The sequence below is a fragment of the Paramisgurnus dabryanus genome, chromosome 14 (assembly GCF_030506205.2).
Source record: "Paramisgurnus dabryanus chromosome 14, PD_genome_1.1, whole genome shotgun sequence".
In the NCBI taxonomy this organism is placed as follows: domain Eukaryota; kingdom Metazoa; phylum Chordata; class Actinopteri; order Cypriniformes; family Cobitidae; genus Paramisgurnus; species Paramisgurnus dabryanus.
In genome coordinates, this window is record NC_133350.1 from 16,464,922 (window position 1) to 16,486,720 (window position 21,799).

A 21,799-nucleotide genomic window follows, 5' to 3' on the forward strand; every position below is an offset into this window, starting at 1 on the left:
ACACAAACTGTAAATACCTTGCACTGACAGATTTGAACTAAGGCCTAGTCCTGGCTTTATGTAAGCCTTGTCTGTGAAACCAGGCCCATGTGTGTTGACATGACGATTGAAAAACGTATTCCAGTAAATAAATCACAAGAGAGTAAGATCCATAAATATTTATTAAACATTTCACATTTCAGTTAAATGTAAATGATTTAACAACTCTACACATAACACATGAATATATGGATAGTTTAGTCATTGTGGTAGAGCCACACAATAAGCTTATATCTTTAAAAAGAATCGAACACTACTTTATACAAACTGCAGTCTGAGAAGGATAATAAAGAAAGGTCAATCTTTCTATATAATTTGATTGAATTGCTTGCGAAGTAATATTACTAGTTTTATTTGTGACTGATGAAATTTACTACACTGTAGTTTTGGCCCATCTATTTAAATCTATTTCCAGTGGCCTAAGGCACAGGAATAATTTCATACTTTACAGGAAAGTTTCAACTCTACAGACTGCACAGAGGTATCTATGCAGTAGCTTTATAACATTGGTATTCAATATCTGTGCTGTAAGGTGCAACAGTTGACCTGTTTACTTTTTTGTTTGACCTAGAAGGTTACATAAAGAAATTGTTCATGTTCTAAATATGTAGACTTTACCTAAACCCCTTAAACCCAGTTGCTCTTTGTGCGTTTTACAGTCTATATGAAACTAATGACAGAAACAATGTCCATCAGTGAAGTTCAGGGCAACACTTGGGGTGTGCATCAAATGGTGTCAAGAATGATCTTTTGGTTCAAAAACCTTGATGCGTTGCGTTATAGGGGAGCTTCTCTACAACTTTTAGAAAAGTGCTTTTCACTTCAAAAGTAACATGTTAAACCCAAAAGATTGTGCTCAAATTAAGATTAAATGACAAGGGTCACAATCCAGCCATAAATTACTTATTCAGCCTACGGTGCCCTTTAATCTCACACACACACATACACTTTTATCAAATAAAGTACTCATCCTGAAGAGATCCTGAATTGCTTTGTCATTAGACAAATGATGATAAACCTCACATCTATGCATTGCTTATAAACCGTAACAGTAAGAAATGAGGAATAAAAGCCAAATAAATCAGATAAACATAAAATAAAAACTAAAACAACAACAATCATCTAGTAAATGAAATGATAAATCATAAGGAATGGGTTTGAAGTATGTAGGTTACAGCTTTCAGAGAAGAGAATCATCTGTGCAGCCTCCCTCCAGGCCATAGCGAAACTCCTGCAGGTTGGAGACGCCATAGAAATGAATAAAGGCTGCTGCCACCACCAGAACATGAAATATTTGGTGCGAATGAAACTGGGGGGAAAAAAAAAAGAGAGCAAATTAGGTCATTTTGAAGTCTGCGAAAAACTAAATAGCAGTATATTTCTATAACACAATTGTCTTTAAAGCCACAATATGTACGATTTTTTTAAATAAAATATCCAAAAACCAATGCACAGTGTGATTTATTTCATAGAGTTGTGTACCCATTAACCCAAAAGTTCCCAAGGATTTTTAAATACAGAGAAATTCCTGTTTTAAAGGTGTAATGTCGGTTTTATAGCGGTCTCTAGTGGTGAGATTGTGAATTGCAACCAACTTCATTTTCGAAATGCAATGAGAAGCTACAGTAGCTGCCACAGTACAAACAAGTCGTTGTTTAAGACAACGTAGGGACAAAACGAGCTCTGTAAAAAAGTTTGTCCATTTAGGAGGCCTACTGTAGAAACATGGCAGCGATTCTAACGTAATAATAACAATAGAGTTTATTATGTAAGGTCTTTATACACCAATGATAATATAGTTATGCATAATGAATTGCATATAGATAACTATATACAGTTATGTATATTATATGCATCCTTCTAAGTCTTTACATGGCTCGTCCCTTTTAATTGTCGCCTATTTAGTGACTGCGCAATCCTCAGTTTCCAGTTGTAAAAACTATGGCAACACGAGCTGACAAATGTGGAAGTGGCAGTTATACAGAATCTAGCACACAGCTGTTGTGCCTTGCAGCTAATTCATTACGATGGCATAAAATAATGTGACGTACATGTAAAAAAGAACAAATTATTCTCTCATCCATCAACATGATTCTCATGGATGGTGAAAAACATCTCCCATCATTCCACTCTCCTTCATAATGTCATTAAGCTTCGCCCTTTGTTGTTGTTTTATCGTCAAATAGTGAATATAGTAGTGAAAAATACTTTAACTTACCCAAATATCACACTTGCCCGGGAAATAGCGCTCAGGGATTCGTGCAGCATATAGCCCGGCACCTGTGATGTACATTGCACCCATTAAATAGAACCAGCCCATCTGTCCAACTGTAGTGGCCTTGACGAAACCCTCCTCGATGGTGAAGTGCATGGTGGGGACAATCCCGCTCAATCCAAGACCCATGAAAACTCCTAAAGAGAAATCAAAAATGTATTCATAAATAATGTTTGCATGAGGAATAAAAACACCTCTGATATTAGGCATATTTAACTACAGCATTCACCATCCTTATGAAAATGTACAGTATTGTGTAAAAGTCTTAGACTACCACCAGGTTTGTTAGTTTAAATGACATCCATATGCACTTTTTGCTCTCTTTATTAAGATATAAGCAAAATACAATATGTAAACACATTTTATTAAATTAAAATTTTCATTTCATTTAAGTTTAAGAGAGACTGCAGGTTCCTACTCTTGCTTAAATGTAATACTTGACACTTTGGCCTATAATTTTTCTTGATTTTTATAATACTGCATGCAAATATAATGTATTTTTTTAATAAAGAGAATATATTATTATATGTATAGTCATTGTGCTATTGCAAAAACAACTTTTAAGACTTGCATAGTACAGTATTTTTAGCTTAAAAAAATACACAAACTATCATGAACTACTGTGTCGACACATTAAGGCAAACATGCATTACAGCACCTGCTCTGGTGGGTCTGTGGCGGGGAGTGGAAAAGCGGTCCCACTGGGCGACGACTATGGCTGCAATGCCCAGAACACAGACGACTGTGAGGTAGATGAGACGCGGCTGAGGCGAACAGTAAAACGAGTAGTAAAGCCAGGGCACAAAAGAGCCCATGATCAGCAGAGCAATGCCAGAGTAGTCTAGTCTAGAGAGATTAAACACAAGACGACAGAAATCACCTTCAAGCCATTTTCAGCATTAAATCGTACATTTAACATTGAACAGTTAACTCACTTGGAGAACGTGCGAGACACTTTCTCAGAATGGCAGTAGACGGTGTGAAAAAGCCAGGAGAAGCTGAGGCACAGTACAGCACCCAAGAAAAACATGCCAAACACAACCTTCTCCTGCAAGGGGGCCATGAAGTACATGTTGGGTCTCAGCAATGTAAGTGTGCCCAGGCACAAGAATAAGATTAAACCTGTGCAAAAACAAAAGTTTGTTGATTTATTACTGTAATACATCATCTTTATGACAACCTATCTTCCATATGTGACCCTGCCGGTGAAAACAAAGCTTAAGTCATTTTTTGTGATTTACAGTACATAAAATCATCATACATAATGTAAAGAACAGTCTGTGACAATATATCCTTGATAACTTCAATACCGACTGAGTAATGCCATGATGAGGCTTTTTAAAAGCAGGGTCAAATATTTGCTAACAAACAGTGTGCGTTTACAGTTGCACTGTTGACAGAAGATCATATTTATATTATTAATATATTTAAGCACAAGTAACAGGTTTAAACTGATCCCACATGCTCTCAGATGAGAGTGGTGTTTGTTTCCCAACCTTGTCATCGATCTAAGGTACACTTAATGCACTAAATATATGCATGAGGTGCACAATAGCCGCTTCATCTCAGTTACGGCTCAACAGCGTAACCCTAACCTACCCAACAAATGAGTCCAGATATTCCCGGTCTCTGTGTGAATCCTGAAAATGCTCCCAAAGCAGGCACGGAAGGAAGGCATTGGAGGCCGATGACCATGCAGGAGGTAGTCATTGTCTTTTAACCACTCCGGTAGGACGTGAAAGGGAATGACCCTCCAGCGACCTTCCCACACCTGCAGAACAAACGGCAACCGTATTATCACTTAATGTAATGTACAGTACCATAAATGTCACAAATATACACGTTTGACGATCAAACCTTATGCACAAACTCCTCCATCTTCTCCATGGCATGGTGCGCCTGCAGTGGTAATGTCAGAACATCTCCAACATCCTCCTCCTCCTCTTCATCATCTACAGGACCGTTGGCTCCCTGCAGACACAATCAGCACATAAAATAAGCCTAGAACATTTTCTGCGTGCATTGAATGTGAATGCAGGAGATTTAAATTGATAATTATGCCGCTTGCCTCTGCCTGGAGTCCTTTGGCTCCTACAGGGCCACTCTCTTCCAGCAGGGGACCAATCTCCATCAGCTCCACGTCAGCAGGAACATGGCATTCCTCTGTGACCCGGCAGTCCGTATAACTGGCAGACCTGATTTGGCCTGACATCAGTAGACTGCCCTGTGACCCCTCCTGGACCTCTGATGCCTCACTTCAGTTTACTGCGGGCCAAAAATTATAGCTTCAATCAGCAGAAAACATTATTGACCAACTTATAACACCACCAGTGACTCTGCAACCGCTTGGAAAACTTGAGCCAAGTCTAATATATATATATATATATATATATATATATATATATATATATATATATATATATATATATTATATTTATAGACTTGGCTCAAGTTTAGAGAGAGAGAGAGAGAGAGAAAAAAATAGTTTAATAATAATAATAATAATAACAATAATAATAATATTATTATTTTTATCATTATTATTATTATTATGTGTATATATTTATATACATATTAAAATGTGTGTGTGCATACTTTTTTTCTGACAAACATTTCCAATGTTTATATGGCTGTGTTTCAAAACACACCTAGTTAACGGTTTACCTTAAAAACATATTTTGTACAGTACAAACACATCTCCGTTCAAATGCACATACTGTGTCCAGACACGCGGATTTTTATAAACGCACACTTTATATTAATATGAATTTTAGCATGTATTTGGAACATGGAGTCAAGCTGACGTAACAGATAAATAACAACGGCTAACGGTAATTAGCTTGCAGGCTAACGAGCCCCTCAGTATTTTTTGGATAATTTTAGAGGACGAACAGACAAAAACACACCGGTACACGTCATAACACTTACAGTCTATTAAAAGATTATTCATAACATACTTACATAATCATTATATTACTACCAAGACATTAACCTCTAACAACGATGCATTCATGACTACGACATCATTTTGGAGCTTTAAATGAGGAAGCGCTGTTGCATTAGAACAGGTTAGCATTGACACAGAAACCGCTGCGTACCGCTATACTGAGGCGTTTGAAACAATAGAAATTACACATTTCAGTGTCTATCAAATAAAGGTGTATTTAGTAGTACAGATGCTTACCTTATCAGGTCCAGATCTGCTGTTCAAGTAATGCGATCTCTTCCGGATGGTTTCCACACAGCAGCAGCAGGATAGGAAAATAAAGAGTTGAGAGGTGCTGTGTAGACGGCGAGTTTAAACTGGCTCTCTCTGTTTTCTGTAAAATAACACCGCAGTGGCACCACCTTCTGGTGAAAATTTTGTAAAACCCCACAGCTCTCATCCCCATATAGCTCTCATCAGTGTGTAGTCCGACCCATTTATTTTGGGTCTCTCCAAATTTAGAGCCGTGCGTATCTAGCAGGTTATTTTAATTATTGGCCTCAATCAGAAGGATGCAGACTCAGGAGGTCGCGTTTGTAGGCTGTATACGTCATCAAGAGTATTTTTTTTTTCAAAATATTAACAATTACAAAGTTGACTATTATTCTAAGTTAATCGTAAATTGTTTTAATATGTTCATGATTTGCGAACGTAATCCTCATTTAACATAAATAAATCAGGCTTGATGACGTATGCAGCCTGCATATGCGACCTCAGGAGGCTGCAGCTTTCGAATTGAGGACCAGCCAGTAATGGTGGAGCTTACAGGAGAAAAAGAGACAAAATACTGCAATGGTACGCATTATGATGTCAGTGAAGAAACAATATTTGTGATGTTTTTTCCTGCATGAAATTGGACACTATAACAATTTCAATAAACATATTTGTTATATTTAAAAACACTACAATAGGCTATGATGCAACATGGTACCATAGGGTTAAAGATAATCTTGTCACATTTACCCAGCATGTGCTGGCAGGCTTTAGATGAAAACACTATGGGGCGGTTTCCCGGACAGGGTTTAGATTAATCCAGGACAAGGGCTTAGTTATGAGGACATTGAAGTAGTTTTTACAAACACAGCTTACAAAAAACAATACTGGTGTGCATTTTAAGACAAAACAATTGCACTGATATATATATATATATATATATATATATATATATATATATATATATATATATATATATATATATATATATATATATATATATATTATGATGATATGTCAGTACAACATGTTTTAGCTCAAACATGCATTCAATTCTGGTCCTAGGATAAACCCAGTCTGGGAAATCACCCATTTCAAGATGGAGCTATTTTTTTATTTAGGAGGCAATCTCTTATAATCCCAAATTCTTGTCCATGGCAGCATCTTCCAATGCAAATGTGAACATTCATATTCATTTTCAATCATTTGATTTGACCATGTATTATTGCAACACACACAATTTTTGTGAAAAAAAAATCACTTTAATGAGCACCCAGCTCCACTTTCCTTTAGTGCATTTTGTATAAAATACAGCCATTGCTTTTAAAGCATGGTTAATAACAACAGATAAACATATGGAGTACGGCATGCATTCAAAAATACCCCGGTGAGAACAAATATACACCATTAACAATGTGCACATAATACCAGTTAAGTCGCAAGTAATACATTCAGCATTAATGTCAAATAGCACACATAATAAATACACACTAGTGCCTTTTTAAGTGCATTAGATTGGGGCTTTTCTACAGCATCAGGTTTTAGTGCATAAACAAACTCAAATCCACAATGGTGAAAGGTAGACCCAAGAATAGTGCAGACTATCTTTATATGGTATTAAGGGATTTTAATATAAGACCAATTATAAGCTGGCACTTAAAAGTTAAATGCATTTTTTACGTGGCTATGCACTCTTAGATTTATAATGCTATATTTGTGCATTAGCTTGATTTGGTGATTGCAAGTCAGCATCTGTCATGTCATTTTGGTTTCATCCACAATGGTTTAATAGGCAAAGCGCTGGCTTTGGCGGTAGCCTAGTTTGTCCAGATTGGGGTTACAGGCAAACTGGATCATGGGAGGTGGGCCACACATGAGGATCATACAGTCATCACTGGGCGGAGGCAGGTGCTCCTGAATCATCTCAGCATTGATGAAGCCCTGGCTGTATTCCCAGTCTGTCAAAGGAAGACTATGTCAGAGGAAGACCATGTACTGCATAGACATATCAAGCACTACATACAACTAGGAGGCGTCATACCAGCAGGTGCTTTGTCCACTGTAAACCACAGTTTAAAGCGATCTCGATGCCTCGCTTGAATCTCTTCCAGCTCATCCTTTAGCAGAATGTCCTTCTCAGTCTAGTATAAAAAGAGAGAGAATTAAATGATTCAGTTAAGTGATTCATTCTACGCACTCTTAAAGGGACCGTTCACCATAAAATGACAGCCAGTTCTGCAAGACGTTCTCACATCCATTTGTATTAATAGGTGAACTACCCCTTTATTTATATATTTCTAATGGGACACTAACCTGGTTGGCAAACAGCAGGTGGCACATAGTTGTGTCACCTGGATTCTTCATGATATCACGAATAAGCTGCAACAGAGGAGTAATGCCTACACATAGGAGACATCAGTGCTTTGAGTAATCGAACAGACAAATAAGACTCCATTATAAATGAAGCAAAGACAAAGCAACTGTACCCGTTCCTCCAGCTATGAGTCCCAGCGCTTTAGCAACCTTAATCTCAGCAGGAGCCTTTTTATCAGCTTGTATAGCAAATCGACCTATTGGATGGAGATGTAGATGTAAGGTGTTGCCACTGTGTAAATACATACAGTCATCTTAACATGCACCGACTGTCAAATATGAAAAACACGAGTCAGACCTTGCCCTTTGTACTCCAGCAAACCTCCTGGTCCTCTGAAGTCGATCACGTCTCCAATCCTCAAGCTTTCCAGGTATTGGGACATCTTCCCCCCTTCAGGAAATTTGGGGTGCACGTTCTTAAAATAAATCTGCAAAGTAACATGTATCAACATCCAGATAGCTCCGTAATAAAGCCAAATGAGCTTTTAGGTGTAGTTCAAGCATACAGAACCTTAACAACAAGGTCAACATATCCTTTGTCATCATCGCTGGACACCGGCGTATAGGGGCGCACAATCAACGCACCATCAATCCTGGCAGAGAGATAAACATGCTTGCCTTGAAAGAGAGAAAGACAGATCATGAATGCATAAGCAATATATCTAATTCACACACATAGAAAAAACAGCTTAGATCCTTAAACAATAGGCCATCACAGTCCACTCACAATCAATATTGGTTCACTTATTAAGATTGCTTACCTACTGGTAAACCCAGCACATGCTCTGGGCTAGGCAAAGCAAATCGAAATTTGCGGGTATCATGACTTACGATCTATAGGAAAATAATATGAAAAAAGTAAAGTAAAAACACTGCATCCTATCATTGCCACGAACAGAAAATTATGGGAAAGTAAACAATTGTATACCTCTTTATCTATGAGCCTCAGTTTGTATTTTTCAGATGGATTAATTAGTGTAATCTTTGGTTTCCTTTTCCTGTTTAGATAAAGATAACCCAGTACACCTGCTGTTGAGACCAGCACTACTCCAACTGTTACTGCTACTGTAGTATTCTGAAATTCACAGAAAAGTGCGTAGTAATGGGATTTAAGGCCTGCCATGACAAAAATAAAGGTTAGACATTCATTCAGCCATTCATAATCTACATTAAAAAAAAAAAACTTTAAAAAGGAAACAAAGACACGAGTAACTGTTACATAATTTTTTTTACTGACGTTTCTATTTTGCTATCCCACTAACAAACAAGGCGACTATTTTTCCTGGCCCGAATACTGTAATTTATCAATTGAATAGACTTCTTTATATATATATGACACAACGTGTGCTATGTGCTGATAAAACATGATAACTATCAATGCTATGTGAAACAACAAACTTGGTGGCAAGCCAGAACATTATTTTGCGAAGCGTCTTTCGGAATTATAGTGAAGTTAAACAGCTTATATTAAAATACACTTGTCATACATCTTTAAACTTACCATCGCGCAACACATGACGGCTGATCAACTTTGAAATTATTCAGTCAAGACAAACCTTCGTGTCAACCAGTAGATTAAACGTACATTGACACACCCTTGAACATGCAGGCGGAGAGGTTTGTGTTGGAGGCATACAAGGCTGCGCATTCATTGCGCATAACAACACGCAGTCAGGCGAAGTTAAGCAATCCACATTACTGCCAACTTTGTTACTGCACTGCGCTGCTTGAGATTCACTGACACACCGGAAGCCCATAAGACTTAAAAGTCTTAAGAGTTCAAATTAAAAGTCACCTTAGAAATTCAAATTACTTTATTTATCAAGGAAAATCAAATATAATTTACAAATGTATAAACGTGGATGTTATGTCTTACACTAGAAGTCTCTAACATGGTGCCCAAAACACATTCTACTAAAAGCCACAATTTTAATATTTATTTATTATCTTTTTAATATTAGCTTGGCTTCTTTATGTATGTTAACATTTTAAACAATGATAAAACACATCAAGTAAAAAATCAACAAGGAAACAACAAGGTTTTGAGTAGACTACAGTATATCAAAAAAATACCCCTCCAGATTGTTTTATCCATTGTGGTAGCCCTTGCTCACAAAAAGGGTGGTGACCCCTGCCTTATACAATACAACACAACGGTCATATGTGTAATCAAAGCACCATCATTTTAAGATTTTAAGAAAGAGTCATGTAAAAACCATACCATTTGCATACACTTTTTAAGATTCATTAGGCTCAAGCCAATATCTTTTTAACATGATTGCAAACATTGATGTGAAGTTGATTTGAAGTGGCTGAGAATATCTCCATAGCCAAAGCCTTCGTCTCCTCTGATCCATTCCAAAGGGCCCTATAAACAGGCAATGTGTACCTCTGCTTTCCCTGTAAACAAAGCATGAAAAATAAGTCTTTACAACATTTATATATGTATGTATTTATCTAAATATATAAGTGAATAAAAATAAACTATTGATGGAAAATGAAGCCTCAAAAGAAGCACACAGCTTTCCCTGACTGTTTCGGAATAAGATTCAAAGCTAGTGTCGAAAACAGTGCCATCTGCTGGTTAAAAGACAGCTGAATTCAGATGAATTTTTATGTTATGTGTACAAATAAAGCTTAGAGTACAACATGTGTGTGAATGGGTTAATTAATTTATTATATTGTGGCAATACATTTTAGTATGAGTTAATATTCCATACTGTATTGTACAGAATAATGTTTACACACACATAATCACAAACACAAAAAAAGTAAATATATGTACATACAATACTATCTATTCTGTACTATGTGGGACGACTAGAATGTGAATAGGGCAAATAATGCATAATTAAGCTCTAGGTTTCTGACATGCACAGCAAAGTGTGCACTGGACTGAGCAGAAAGTGAAGGTTTGCTTGTCATTGCTGGTCACATGATTTCTACATTAAGCTTCCAATAGAGGATTCATCTGGCATGCCCATTGTTTGCTTGCTTGACACAAGCTCTGAAGCCTCAGTTCAAATGTCACATCATTAAAATGAACTCTGACCTGACTGGTGAGGAAACTGCGAATATGTTGGTATCCTGGTTCATGCAGGTTCTTTGCAACAATCTGTGCCCAGCGTAATTTCAGCTCAGCGTTGTTAGACCCAGTGATGTGTGAGTAAAACTCCTCCAGCTTCTTTATGTTACCTGGTGATAAAAAGTATTGTATATTTTTTCTTTATAAAAAGACACAACTTTTCCTATAAACGTACAACTGGTACCATCTGGAAGAGGGGACTTTTCAAGGATCTTGTCCAAGAAGTGTACAGTTTGGTAGGTCTTCCATGATTTGATATCGATTTGGCTGATGGCTTCCAAGTCCAGGATCTGGTTAACCCACAATTCAGCTAACTGCTCTGCTGGTTTCATCAGGTGCTGACCAGCAGAGAGATCGGGACAATATGGAGGCCAACCAGGCACATTGAGCCAGCGGTCAAAATCCAAACCTGAACAGAAAAAAAGCTGATGACTAATGCTGTGTAAAGACTTACTGAACAAACAGTACCAATTCCATCTCAAATCAGTGATTTTAACAAAAAAAATATTAATTGTAATTTTTTACACCCTCAATTTTGTGGACGTTCTTCTCTTTGAGATCTGGGAAATATTCCAGGTAGAACTCCAAAGCATCTTCTGCCATCACACTTTGATACTTGAACTTTTCCACATAAGCCTTAAAAAGACACAGTTGTTGATTTATTGAAGTGTACAGTGCCTGATGCAATCTTTGTATTTAAATACATGAAAGATACAAACTTTATTCTAAAGTTGTACTAAGATAATGCATTTTAACCTTAAGGAATGCATCAAAGCATGCTTGATCTCCTGTTAGATGGGCCAGGTAGGACACAAAGCAGAATCCCTTCTCATATGGTGTATCATTATATGTATCATCCGGATCAACACCTGTATAAGAAAAGACAGAACCTACTCTTTACAAATGATTTAAAAATAATATGCAGTTATTGTATATATACTGTATAAATGTGAGTGTACATTTACATTAATTTTATATACATTGGCACACATCATTTACTGATTTTTTTTATTGACATTAAAAATGTATATCAAATTAGAGAATGATAACTACTGGTGATCTACCTGGTTCGATCTTAACACGTAGTTTGTTGAGAGGGTGATCCTCTCCTGTGTTGTCCATGTGTTCACGCAGAAGGGCTTTACCAATCACTGCTTCCAGACAAGTATAAGCCTCTCCTGAGCATAAAATGAGCTGCATTTATTAATATACTCAAAAACAAGCAATTCACCTCCATTGTGTGCAGTGCTGTATTACTTACTATCTATATGCATCAATGAATGACTTTTAGCATACCGTAAAGTTCCCTGCAAACTCTGCGTTGAGCGTACATAGTGAAGCCCTCATTCAGCCAAAATTCACCCCAGGTGGCGTTGGTGACCAGGTTTCCAAACCAGCTATGACAGATCTCATGAACAATCACATCTGCGAGAGAGCGATCCCCAGCCAACAGACAAGGTGTGACGAATGTCAAACAGGGGTTCTCCATCCCACCAAAAGGGAACGATGGAGGCATGAACAAAACGTCATACCTACACAGTTACACAGGGCATATAATTGCAGTATAGGAAAGCATAGCATTGTATATATTACACTACATCAAAACTCTACCTTCCCCAGATGTAGGGTCCAAACAGTTTTTCTCCCACACACAGGAACTCTTCGATCACATTATCAAACTCTTGCTTGGCTTCCTGCAGTAAACACGGCTCTGTCCAAACGCGAGTCCTTATGATAGAAAAAACATCAGGAAAGATATCAATCTTGCTGCAAACTTTTTTGTTGATTAAATGTTATGTCTTTGCCAGGCTTTGTGCTCTGTAAACAGTAGAAAACATATGATAACATAACTTTTCAGCCAGTCAGTGGCAAAATCAGATGGAAACCAAATAAGCCATCTTTAATTGAGGAGCTCACATGACATGCAAGAGCTACTAACACCACCTCTGTCAAAAATGAGATAATAATATTAACTGAATGCTCTCGGCACGTATTATATGCAATGTTGGGGGTAATGCATTACGTAATAATATTACTTCTCTAAAGTAACGAGTAAAGTAACGCATTACTTTTTAAATGTACATATTAATATTTGAGTTACTTTTTTAAATAAGTAATGTTACTTTTCAAATTAATTAAATCTATTAAAAAGATAATGTACTAAATTAAACTGAACATAGTCATGTAGAATTACGCATTCTATGCGTGCGGACCTGAGCAGGAACAGTTTAAGTCAGAAACGGAGATGGCAGGCCAGAGCTTGACATTTTTGCGATGGAATGGGGGCTGATTAATCGCTACTAATCGTTTGCAGAATAAAAGTTTTTGTTTACATCATATATGTATGTGTACTGTGTATAATAATTATGTATAAATACACACACACACATCCATGTATAATTTAAGAAAAAATATATTAAATATTGTAGATTCAATATTTATATATAATATAAATTATATATAAATATAAAAAAGGTGTATATACACATCTACATACTTTTTAAATATCTAGGTGTGCGTGTGTGTGTTTATTTATACATAATTATTATACACAGTACATATACATGTATGATGTAAACAAAATTTGTGAATGCAGAACTTCTCAGGCATAAAAAACACCTGCAAGGCCTGAAAGAGATCAAGCCTCAGCAAAGTAACAAAAAGTAATGCAAAGTATTACTTTCCATGAAAAGTAACTAAGTAATGCAATTAGTTACTTTTTTGGGGAGTAACTTAACATTGTAATGCATTACTTTTAAAAGTAACTTTCCCCAACACTGATTATATGTTCATTAAATGCTTTTGCTTCAAAATTGTCCATTAAGAGTCTGACAAAAAATGCTCATTTAAAAGAAAACATGTCAGACACACGTCAGAGGGTTTTGCATCTGAGCTCTACAATTTTTAAAGGCACCAATCATTGCACACTAGAATTGTGTTTAGACTGAAAATATGAGTTTTCACAACACATAGGCTCTTATTTTTTATTAAGCGATTCAAAGAAAGGTGTTACCTGGGTCCAACCTCAGCAGACTGCAAGTCCCCTACTGCCAGTGCTACAAGATAGGCAGGAATGGGATGATCCATTGTGAACAAGAAAGTGCTGTCTGCTTTTCTATGCTCCCATTTATTAGCACTCATAACTGCTGTGAACCCATCAGGCACCTGATAAAGAGAATAGAGACCATCAAAATAAAAAGATACTGTCTATAGGTTTGTTTTAGATCTAATTTAGACCAAAAAACAAAAATCTTCTTTCATTCTTCGTATGCTTTTTTTATTAAGGGCCCTGTATTTGAGTAAACCAACAGCTAACACCCTTATGAAGTGAAAGATCGACATAAAACAAAATAAAAAATTGAATATTTATTCAGTTTCTTTATTGTAAAAATTAAAAAATAGGTGCAGTTCATTTCAAAGAAAAACTTGTTTAAGTCTTGACTTGTTTAAAAAGCAGTTTGTATCTCTGATTATATTAACCAGAGTGGCCTCACCTTAACAGCAGCTGAATAGGTGCTCTTGACTGCTGGGGTATCAAAGCAAGGAAAGAAGGAACGGTTGAGCACAGCCTGGCCTTGTGTAAAAACATAAGGCTTGAGTTTCCCTGCAGTCTGCTCAGGTTCCAGCCAACACACCTATGAGAAGATACATGGGTTGATGGCCGAAGTACTCGATTAAAAAAATTCTCAATCCTCAAAATATTCGACAAAATGGTGGAGATAGGCAAGTTAAGACAAGGGTTCATACAATAATTATTAATGATCATCACCCTGAGAAATGTAAAGAATGAATGAGAGAACAAGTCTAGGAAAAAGAAAGGATTGTTCCTAGATTTGGTTTGAATCAACCTGCAAAGAACTGTATGTATGAAATATGCTTACCCCAGGTCCTTTAGAAGCTGTATATTTGATTGTAACTTGAAATTTGTCCTGAAAGTTAAAAGATGTGGGAAATTTCACTATCAATGTGGTGCCATAACTGGTAAACTCCCGAATGAGAAATTTTGCTCTGGTCCAGTTTTGTTCATCACGAGTGAATGAGATCTCTTGAGGCGACAAAGTTGGATGAATATCTAGTCGCAACTTACTTTGACCATCCTGAATGCATTGCAGTTGTATAGTTTCAGTGCCTATTATAACTTTCTGCTTAAAATCCACTTGAAGATCAAGATGAAAGTGTTGAATTTTAAACTGGCGGTAACTAGACGAGGTAGCAACGTCTTCGGCATTGTCTGAACGCAGTGTTAGTGTTTTATCCATTGTAAATCAGATAGTAATAATAAAACTTGCAAGCAGAAATGGTAAACGGCGATAGTCTGTCGAATGACAAGTAAAAACTCAAAACAATGCAAGTACGTGACACAAAAGAGACAAACAATATGTATATATTTAGCTTTGGTAAACAGTGAGCAGGTTTTACTTGTTTCTCCCAACAATTAATCTTTTTACAGAGCCATCAGTATTTACCATTTTCTTTCCAAGATGATATCAATATATAACAATAAAGACAAACCTAAACATAAAAATGTCATCAGATATGTACTTTTTTAAATTTTATTTACCCTAATATTAACACCAGGAAACAAATTCACATAAACCCTTTAGTTTTAAAAAAGTAAAAAAAGGTTTACAAATACAGAGAAACAATTTTTAAAACTGTCTGGAAGTTTGATTTAATTTACTGATTACAATCTTGGACATGACCTTACTCAGTCAATATTAAAGATATCAAGGTTCAAAAAAAGGTTCTTTAAAAATATGTAGGATGAGTTGAAAACAGTAAATCACAAGTTTTCAAAGACATGGTCACATAATGTTGTGACTCATTAATGATAAAACATTCACAGCCAATTAAAATCCACTGTAATTTGAAGGGCGTGCACCTTAAACTTGTAAACTTAAAAAACAAATCTATGGTGTGAACAGGCCTTTAGTATCAAATGTGATTTTAGCATATACAAACTTTTCCAAAAATTCCTAAAAACATAAAAAATTATAATAGAAATTTAAGTCTTACTTTATATTTTAAAAATTGTCCTGCACAGCGTAAATAATGCAGTTATAATAGTAATCAAAAGTTAAAGCTTTTTCAAAATTAGCCCATTGCATACACTTGTTTCCCTAACGCTTTACAGATTCATTAGGCTCAAGCCAATATCTTTTTAACATAATTGCAAACATTGATGTGAAGCTGATTTGAAGTGGCTGAGAATATCTCCACAGCCAAAGCCTTCGTCTCCTCTGATCCATTCCAAAGGGCCCGATAAACAGGCAATGTGTATTTCTGCTTCCCCTGTACACACAACATGACATGATAATCAGAATTTATTACTCTAATCCAACCTAATTTATAAAAAAAATTTGTGTATTAATCCAGAGAGCTAAATAGATCTAAATATATATTTAATGAAGGTAAAATCTGACCTGACTAGTGAGAAAATTGCGAATATGTTGGTATCCTGGTTCATGCAGGTTCTTTGCAACAATCTGTGCCCAGCGTAATTTCAGCTCAGAGTTGTTAGACCCAGTGATGTGTGAGTAAAACTCCTCCAGCTTCTTTATGTTACCTGTTGGAAGTAATAGAAAAATTGTTTAGACTGCAGACACAAACATTTCTCCATAGACATAAGAAATTAAGAGTACCATCAGGAAGAGGTGACTTCTCAATGATCTTGTCCAAGAAGTAAAGAGTTTGGTAGGTCTTCCATGATTTGATATCGATTTGGTTGATGGCATCCAAGTCCAGGTTCTGGTTAACCCACAATTCAGCTAACTGCTCTGCTGGTTTCATCAGCTGCTGACCAGCAGAGAGATCGGGACAATATGGAGGCCAACCAGGCACATTGAGCCAGCTGTCAAAATCCAAACCTGGACAGTAGAAAGAAAAGCTGATGACAAAAGATCTGTAAAGATGCCCAAACAGCATCAATTATTTACAGTTTAGTGATTATTGCATAATATCACACCATCAGTTTTGTGGACGTTCTTCTCTTTAAGATCTGGGAAATATTCCAGGTAGAACTCCAAAGCATCTTCTGCCATCACACTTTGGTACTTGAACTTTTCCACATAAGCCTTAAAAAGATACAGTTGTTTAACTCAACTATAAAAAAGTCTGACTAAATATTTGTATTAAATGCAATAGACATGAACTCTAGACTGTACTATTAATCATTCAAACGCACACACATAAATATTTTTTTAAATAACCTTGAGAAATGCATCAAAGCGGGCTTGATCTCCTGTGAGATGGGCCAGGTAGGACACAAAGCAGAAGCCTTTCTCATAGGGTGTTTCATTATACGTATCATCAGGATCAACACCTGCACAAATAAAAAGTCAGATGGCATAAACGCTTTACATTGCATGTAGAAGCTTTACATTACTTCTCAGTATTTAAACTCTTAGATTTAAAGCAACCTGTCTATAGAGGATTGTCAACACATACAAGTTCAGATTTACATCTAAAGAGCAACAATAGCTTTAATTTACAGTTATGCATTTGAAAGATGCCTTTATTAAAGTGACTTACCCTGCATTACAAGGTAAATATTTTATCAACATGTGTGTCCCTTGGGGTTTGAACCCATGAGCTTTGTGTTGCTAACACATTGCTCTACCATTTGAGCTACAGAAACACTTCATTTTTACTTTTATACAGACATGTATTACAATTTTTTTAATGCATTTACCAGACACTTTTATCCAAAGCCATTTACAAGACAACAAAGTGATTCATCTTAGAGGGGCAATAACATGAGAAATGCTATACAAAGTTACTTTAAAAAGTAGCCTTTAAAGTTTTAACTTTTATATATTTACAATATACAGTAAAAAAAAATTAACTACTGGTGATCTACCTGGTTCAATCTTAACACGTAGTTTATTGAGAGGGTGATCCTCTCCTGTGTTGTCCATGTGTTGACGCAGAAGGGCTTTACCAGTTGCTGCCTCCAGACATGTATAAGCCTCTCCTAAGAATAAAATGAGCTGCATTTATTAATGTACTCAAAAACAGGCCTGTCACAAAGAAAATTCACCACGCATTCCTCATTCATACACTATCTACCGTTTATACATTATCTATATAGCATACCGTAAAGTTCCCTGCAAATTCTGCGTTGAGCGTACATAGTGAAGCCCTCATTCAGCCAGAATTCACCCCAGGTGGCGTTGGTAACCAGATTTCCAAACCAGCTGTGACAGATCTCATGCACAATCACATTAGCCAGAGAGCGATCCCCGGCCAACAGACAAGGTGTGACGAATGTCAAACAGGGGTTCTCCATCCCACCAAAAGGGAACGATGGAGGCATGAACAGAACGTCATACCTACACAGTTACACCACACATAGGTTTAAAATTATAGTTGTTGTATAACAAATCCTTTATGGTAAAACTTTACCTCCCCCAGACGTAGGGTCCAAACAGTTTTTCTCCCACACACAGGAACTCTTCGATCACATTATCAAACTCTTGCTTGGCTGCTTGCAGTAAACACGGCTCTGTCCAAACACGAGTCCTTATGATAGAAAAAACATCAGAAAAGATATCCATCTTGCTGCAAACGTTTTTGTTGATTAAATGTTATGCCTTTGTAAGGCTTTGTGCTATGTTAAGAGTAGAAAACATATGACAACATAAGGTTTTAGCCAGTCAGTGCCTAAAACAGATGGAAACCAAATAAGCAATCTTTAATTGAGGACCTCACATGCAAAAGTCACTAACACCACCTCTGTCAAAAATGAGATAATAATATTAACTGAATGCTCTCGGCACGTATTAAATGCAGTGTTGGGGGTAACGCATTACAAGTAACGTGCATTACGTAATAATATTACTTCTAAGTAATATTTGAAGTAACGCAAAAGTAACGTAAGTATTACTTTCCATGAAAAGTAACTAAGTAACGCAATTAGTTACTTTTTTGGGGAGCAACTTAATGAACAAGTTTGGTATTTTACACTTAAAGGCCTGTTTTCAGATTGTTTATGGTGAAATAGAACGGTTTTGACTGAAATTTCGACATATGCGGCTGCCCCGAGAATTTTCGGATGTTTGTTTCTTACCTCCCACCTCTACAATGGGTGTATAAGTGCACTGGAACAATCCTTCCTAAAATGCATTAAACTTTCGTTTACAAAGACATGAAAATCACCGAGTGGTCAGGGGTGTTCACTGATATGCTCACACAAAAATTGCTGCAAAAGATGCTTTCCAACAGGTGTTTTAGCATTCGTTGTAAAGTTGTGGACCTATTTTTTTAAACGCCTCACACCTGTATATTCTTCCGCTGTGAGCTTGAATAATAGACACACCATTGGTGGCGATAATCCACCTTTGCCAATTGCAAGAATAGAAACAAAGTTCCCGGCGCGGAGTAATACCGTACCTCACAGCACATCTAATACAAGTCAATGGATTTGGACAAAAACTACGATAAAACAGCTGTTGGAATGCGTCTTTTGCGGCGATTTTTGTGTGAGCATATCAGTGAACACCCCTGACCACTCGGTGAGTTTCACATCTTTGTAAATGAAAGTTTAATGCATTTTAGAAAGGATTGTTCCTGTGCACCCATAAAGCCATTATAGAGGTGGGAGGTGATACAAGAAACACCCAAAAATTCTCGGGCCAGCATCATATGTCGAAATTTCAGTCAAAACCGTTCTATTTCATCATAAACAATCTGAAAACAGGGCTTTAAGTGTAAAATACCGAACTTGTCCTTTAACATTGTAATGCATTACTTTTAAAAGTAACTTTCCCCAACACTGATTACATGTTCATTAGAAGTATTTGCTTTAAATCCCGGCCTCAGGCCATTCATAAAAAAACTATTTGTTCATTAAGAGTCTGATAAGAAAATGCTCATTTACAAGAAAACAAGTCAGACACACGTCAGAGGGTTTTGCATCTGAGCTCTACATTTTTTAAAGGCACCAATCATTGCACACTAGAATAACAATAGACTGAAAAGATGAGTTTTCACGAATAGGCTCTTATTTTTTATTAAGCGATTCAAAGAAAGGTGTTACCTGGGTCCAACCTCAGCAGACTGCAAGTCCCCTACTGCCAGTGCTACGAGATAGGCAGGAATGGGATGATCCATAGTGAACAAGAAAGTGCTGTCTGCTTTTCTATGCTCTGATTTATTAGCACTCATAACTGCTGTGAACCCATCAGGCACCTGATAAAGAGAATAGAGACCATCAAAATAAACAGCTACTACTGGGTCTATAAGTTTCTTTAAGACTCGTTCTTATTTAGAAAAACCCCCCACAAATAATCTTTTTTGATTCTTCGTATGCTCTTTTTTATAAAGAACCCTGTATTTGAAGTGAAAGATCGACACAAAATAAAAAAAAAATGGCATATTTATTGTTTTTTTATTGTAAAAATTAAAACATTGGTGCAGTCCATTTCAGAGAAAAACTTGTTTAAGTCTTGACTTGTTTAAAAAGCAGTTTGTATCTCTGATTATATTAACCAGAGTGGCCTCACCTTAACAGCAGCTGAATAGGTGCTCTTGACTGCTGGGGTATCAAAGCAAGGAAAGAAGGAACGGTTGAGCACAGCCTGGCCTTGTGTAAAAACATAAGGCTTGAGTTTCCCTGCAGTCTGCTCAGGTTTCAGCCAACACACCTATGAGAAGATACATGGGTTGGTGAGATGGCTCAAGTACTCGATTATAAAAATTCTCAATCCTCAAAATATTCGACAAAATGGTGGAGGTAGGCAAGTTAAGACAAGGGTTCATGCAATAATAATTCATCATCACCCTGAGAAATGTAAAGAATGAATGAGAGAACAAGTCTAAGAAAAAGAAAGGATTGTTCCTAGATTTGGTTTGAATCAACCTGCAAAGAACTATGTTTGAAATATGCTTACCCCAGGTCCGTCAGAAGCTGTATATTTGATTGTAACTTGAAATTTGTCCTGAAAGTTAAAAGATGTGGGAAATTTCACTATCAATGTGGTGCCATAACTGGTAAACTCCCGAATGAGAAAATCAGTTGTGGTCCAGTTTTGTTCATCACGGGTGAATGAGATCTCTTGTGGTGACAAAGTTGGATGAATATCTAGTCGCAATTCACTTTGACCATCCTGAATGCATTGCAGTTGTATAGTTTCAGTGCCTATTATAACTTTCTGCTTAAAATCCACTTGAAGATCAAGATGAAAGTGTTGAATTTTAAACTGGCGGTAACTAGACGAGGTGGCAACGTCTTCGGCTTTGTCTGAATGCAGTGCTAGTGTTTTATCCATTGTAAATCAGATAGTAATAATAAAACTTACAAGCAGAAATGGTAAACAGCGATAGTCTGTCGAATGACAAGTGAAAACTCAAAACAATGCAAGTACGTGACACACAAGAGACAAACAACATGTATATATATAGCTTTGGTAAATAGTGAGCAGGTTTTACTTGTTTTTCCCAACAATTAATCTTTTTACAGAGCCATCAGTATTTACCATTTTGTTTCCAAGGCGATATCAATATATAACAATAAAGATAAACCTAAAAACAAAAATGTCATCAGATATGTAAATCACAAGTTTTCAAAGACATGGTCACATATTATTACTCAATAAAAAAACAAACATTCAAAGCCAATTACAATCCACTGTAACTTGAAGGTCGTGCACCATAAACTTAAAAAGTGAACCTGTCATTTTAGTATCCAATCTGATTTTAGGTTATACACAATTTTCTACAAATTCATGTAAAAGGATCGAAGTCTATAAAACATAAAAAATTATAATAGAAATTAAAGTCTTACTTTATAATTAAAAAATATATAATAAACATGATTTATGCACAGTGT

The 21,799-nt window shown here is 36.5% G+C and overlaps 4 protein-coding genes across 4 annotated transcripts; all 4 read right to left on the bottom strand.

Moving 5' to 3' along the window:
- Nucleotides 1–143: 143 nt before the first annotated feature.
- adipor1a (adiponectin receptor 1a) lies at nucleotides 144–5,657 on the bottom strand. Its single transcript, XM_065241303.1, has 8 exons — nucleotides 5,499–5,657; nucleotides 4,383–4,579; nucleotides 4,172–4,285; nucleotides 3,914–4,085; nucleotides 3,250–3,436; nucleotides 2,973–3,160; nucleotides 2,258–2,451; nucleotides 144–1,348 (listed from the first exon to the last, which is right to left on the bottom strand). Exons 2-8 carry the CDS (start codon nucleotides 4,524–4,526, stop codon nucleotides 1,220–1,222), a joined length of 1,128 nt encoding a protein of 375 aa, XP_065097375.1. The 5' UTR covers nucleotides 4,527–4,579; nucleotides 5,499–5,657; the 3' UTR covers nucleotides 144–1,219.
- A 1,033-nt stretch (nucleotides 5,658–6,690) lies between these two features.
- On the bottom strand, nucleotides 6,691–9,548 carry cyb5r1 (cytochrome b5 reductase 1). Its single transcript, XM_065241304.1, has 9 exons — nucleotides 9,388–9,548; nucleotides 8,815–8,961; nucleotides 8,648–8,720; nucleotides 8,398–8,504; nucleotides 8,185–8,314; nucleotides 8,000–8,083; nucleotides 7,827–7,912; nucleotides 7,555–7,654; nucleotides 6,691–7,471 (listed from the first exon to the last, which is right to left on the bottom strand). The coding sequence occupies exons 1-9, from the start codon at nucleotides 9,400–9,402 to the stop codon at nucleotides 7,299–7,301; spliced, it is 915 nt and encodes a 304-aa protein (XP_065097376.1). The 5' UTR covers nucleotides 9,403–9,548; the 3' UTR covers nucleotides 6,691–7,298.
- Nucleotides 9,549–9,839: 291 nt separating this feature from the next.
- On the bottom strand, nucleotides 9,840–15,317 carry LOC135718926 (aminopeptidase B-like). Its single transcript, XM_065241300.2, has 11 exons — nucleotides 14,853–15,317; nucleotides 14,466–14,606; nucleotides 13,985–14,136; nucleotides 12,583–12,699; nucleotides 12,268–12,503; nucleotides 12,036–12,149; nucleotides 11,728–11,840; nucleotides 11,499–11,607; nucleotides 11,156–11,380; nucleotides 10,939–11,081; nucleotides 9,840–10,286 (listed from the first exon to the last, which is right to left on the bottom strand). The coding sequence occupies exons 1-11, from the start codon at nucleotides 15,228–15,230 to the stop codon at nucleotides 10,140–10,142; spliced, it is 1,875 nt and encodes a 624-aa protein (XP_065097372.1). The 5' UTR covers nucleotides 15,231–15,317; the 3' UTR covers nucleotides 9,840–10,139.
- A 184-nt stretch (nucleotides 15,318–15,501) lies between these two features.
- Nucleotides 15,502–21,343, bottom strand: LOC135718925 (aminopeptidase B-like). The gene is made up of 11 exons (XM_065241298.1): nucleotides 20,862–21,343; nucleotides 20,475–20,615; nucleotides 20,009–20,160; nucleotides 18,376–18,492; nucleotides 18,067–18,302; nucleotides 17,831–17,944; nucleotides 17,181–17,293; nucleotides 16,937–17,045; nucleotides 16,614–16,838; nucleotides 16,395–16,537; nucleotides 15,502–16,263 (listed from the first exon to the last, which is right to left on the bottom strand). Exons 1-11 carry the CDS (start codon nucleotides 21,237–21,239, stop codon nucleotides 16,117–16,119), a joined length of 1,875 nt encoding a protein of 624 aa, XP_065097370.1. The 5' UTR covers nucleotides 21,240–21,343; the 3' UTR covers nucleotides 15,502–16,116.
- Between the last annotated feature and the right edge of the window lie 456 nt (nucleotides 21,344–21,799).